Raw genomic sequence first — 2,500 nt, forward strand, 5'->3', positions numbered from 1 at the left:
ATTTTCATGTGTAACGTTAGTACACTGTAGTTATATTTAGTCAAGTTTTGACTAAATATTTTAACATCGAGGGGGAATCGAAACGAGGGTCGTGGTGTATGTGCGTGTGTGTGTGTGTGTGTGTGTGTGTGTGTGTGTGTGTCTGTCTGTGTGTGTGTGTGTGTAGAGCGATTCAGACTAAACTACTGGACCGATCTTTATGAAATTTGACATGAGAGTTCCTGACAGACAGACAGACACATTTTTTTGATAAATGCCTTTGATGACGTCATATCCGGCTTTTCGTGAAAGTTGAGGCGGCACTGTCACGCCCTCATTTTTCAACCAAATTGGTTGAAATTTTGGTAAAGTAATCTTCGACGAAGCCCGGACTTCGGTATTGCATTTCAGCTTGGTGGCTTAAAAATTAATTAATGACTTTGGTCATTAAAAATCTGAAAATTGTAAAAAAAACATAAAAATTTATAAAACGATCCAAATGTACGTTTATCTTATTCTCCATCATTTTCTGGTTCCAAAAACATATAAATATGTTATATTCGGATTAAAAACAAGCTCTGAAAATTAAATATATAAAAATCATTATCAAAATTAAATTGTCCAAATCAATTTAAAAACACTTTCATCTTATTCCTTGTCGGTTCCTGATTCCAAAAACATATAGATATGATATGTTTGGATTAAAAACACGCTCAGAAAGTTAAAACAAAGAGAGGTACAGAAAAGCGTGCTATCCTTCTTAGCGCAACTACTACCCCGCTCTTCTTGTCAATTTCACTGCCTTTGCCATGAGCGGTGGACTGACGATGCTACGAGTATACGGTCTTGCTGAAAAATGGCATTGCGTTCAGTTTCATTCTGTGAGTTCGACAGCTACTTGACTAAATATTGTATTTTCGCCTTACGCGACTTGTTTTACTATTTAGATTAGAAAACTAAAATTTAAAAAAAATTAAAATCAACGAAATTACACTGTAGTTGTACTTTTTAAATTAGTAACATAATTTTGTTTTTTAAAGATGGAAAAAATGCTAAATCACACTGTAGTTGTAGTTAGTAATATATACATAAAATAAAAAATAAAAAATATATATATCATCATTAGCTTAACTGAGTGGTTTTTCGTTTCATTTCTAATACTTTCGGTTACGAGACAACACGCCAAGGTGACAGGATATGGGTCGGTGGTGTACGTGTTGTTTGTTTGTTTAAAAACAAATTGTATGAATTTATTTTTTACGCTTGCAGACGTCAGCAACATGGCAATGTTCCGCAGAGTCCGTGATGCTCTTCGTGAAGAATCCGACAAAAGTCAAGGTCGTAGTGTGCGCTCGCTTTTCACTGCCATTGAGCGAGAAGCGGAAGATGACCTCAGAGACATGTGTCAGCAGGATCCTACCATGGTGCTTATTATTCTCTTGCTGTTCTTTCTTTTCTTGTTTTCCCTTCAAAGATATCTTTCTTGCTTTATTCCGTTTTAGTTTAATTTTTGTCCTGTGTGGTTAACAAAGTGCGAAGCCATATCCGTATTCATATTTAGCTTGTTCAATTGATCACAAAAACACTTCAGTTTAGAAAGTACAGATTGGGAAAGCTGACTAAGGCATACACATAGTTATGTTGCTGAAAGCAAAAACCATCACCACCACCGTTACCATCACCAGCATCACCACCAACACCACCAACAACAACAACAACAACATACCAACACTAACCGAACGAATGGATCAATAAATAGATTGGTCAGTCTATCAATGAGTCAATCAGTCAAACGATCAATCCGTTAACCAATCAGCCAACCGAATTCAAACAAGCAAGAAAGCCAACAGCCAACAAATCAATCAATCAATCAATCAATCAATCAAATAAACAATCAATCAAGTAATCATGAAAAACCTTTTACCTCTCATGTTCAAATCATTTAAACCATCTTTTGTTAATGTCTTAATGATTGTCGTGCTTATACTACAGCTAGAGAGGGAGCAGCATGGCATCACCGCCCTCATCTACGCGTCATTGAGGGGCAGACGTAGGTGTGCGGAGGTGCTCATGGACTTGGGTGCTGACGTCAATAGATCGACCAGTGACGATCCCCACAAGACTCCCATGTCTGCAGTTTTGGAGGGGTAATGTCTTGAAGACACAGTCGAAGAAAAATGTAGGCTTATCATTACGGCATGTTTTTAAACAAAGGGACGTAATCGCTTCACGGTTTTTTCCACAGCTGAAAGTGAGTGTGAATCTCTCGCTGTCTCTGCGGGAAGAAAAATCAGAAAGGGTAAAATATGTTTCCCACGCGGTGTAGCATGTGAGAATTGTGTGTGAGAACGAGGATTTACTTACGCAAAGTGAGTAGCTGCAGATAGGTTACGGCGAACAGGGCGTGTGTGCTGATCAGTCCTGCGAAGCAAACCATGTTGTAGTGAACTATCCAGGTGTTTTGTCCACGTTTTCTAACCGGGAGTTCATTGTTCCCCAACAAACATTCCCCTTGGGTCTG

At 38.2% G+C, this 2,500-nt stretch overlaps 1 protein-coding gene across 1 annotated transcript in view; it reads left to right on the forward strand.

The window, feature by feature from the left end:
* LOC138978485 (E3 ubiquitin-protein ligase MIB2-like) overlaps nt 1-2,500 on the forward strand; it is a 17,715-nt gene that overhangs the window by 6,928 nt on the left and 8,287 nt on the right. The window contains exons 9-10 of the mRNA XM_070351226.1: nt 1,249-1,403; nt 1,972-2,126. Coding sequence (XP_070207327.1) covers nt 1,249-1,403; nt 1,972-2,126 — 310 coding nt within the window. The remainder of the gene's footprint in view (nt 1-1,248; nt 1,404-1,971; nt 2,127-2,500) is intronic.

Source organism: Littorina saxatilis, linkage group LG10 (genome assembly GCF_037325665.1).
Source record: "Littorina saxatilis isolate snail1 linkage group LG10, US_GU_Lsax_2.0, whole genome shotgun sequence".
Lineage (NCBI taxonomy): Eukaryota > Metazoa > Mollusca > Gastropoda > Littorinimorpha > Littorinidae > Littorina > Littorina saxatilis.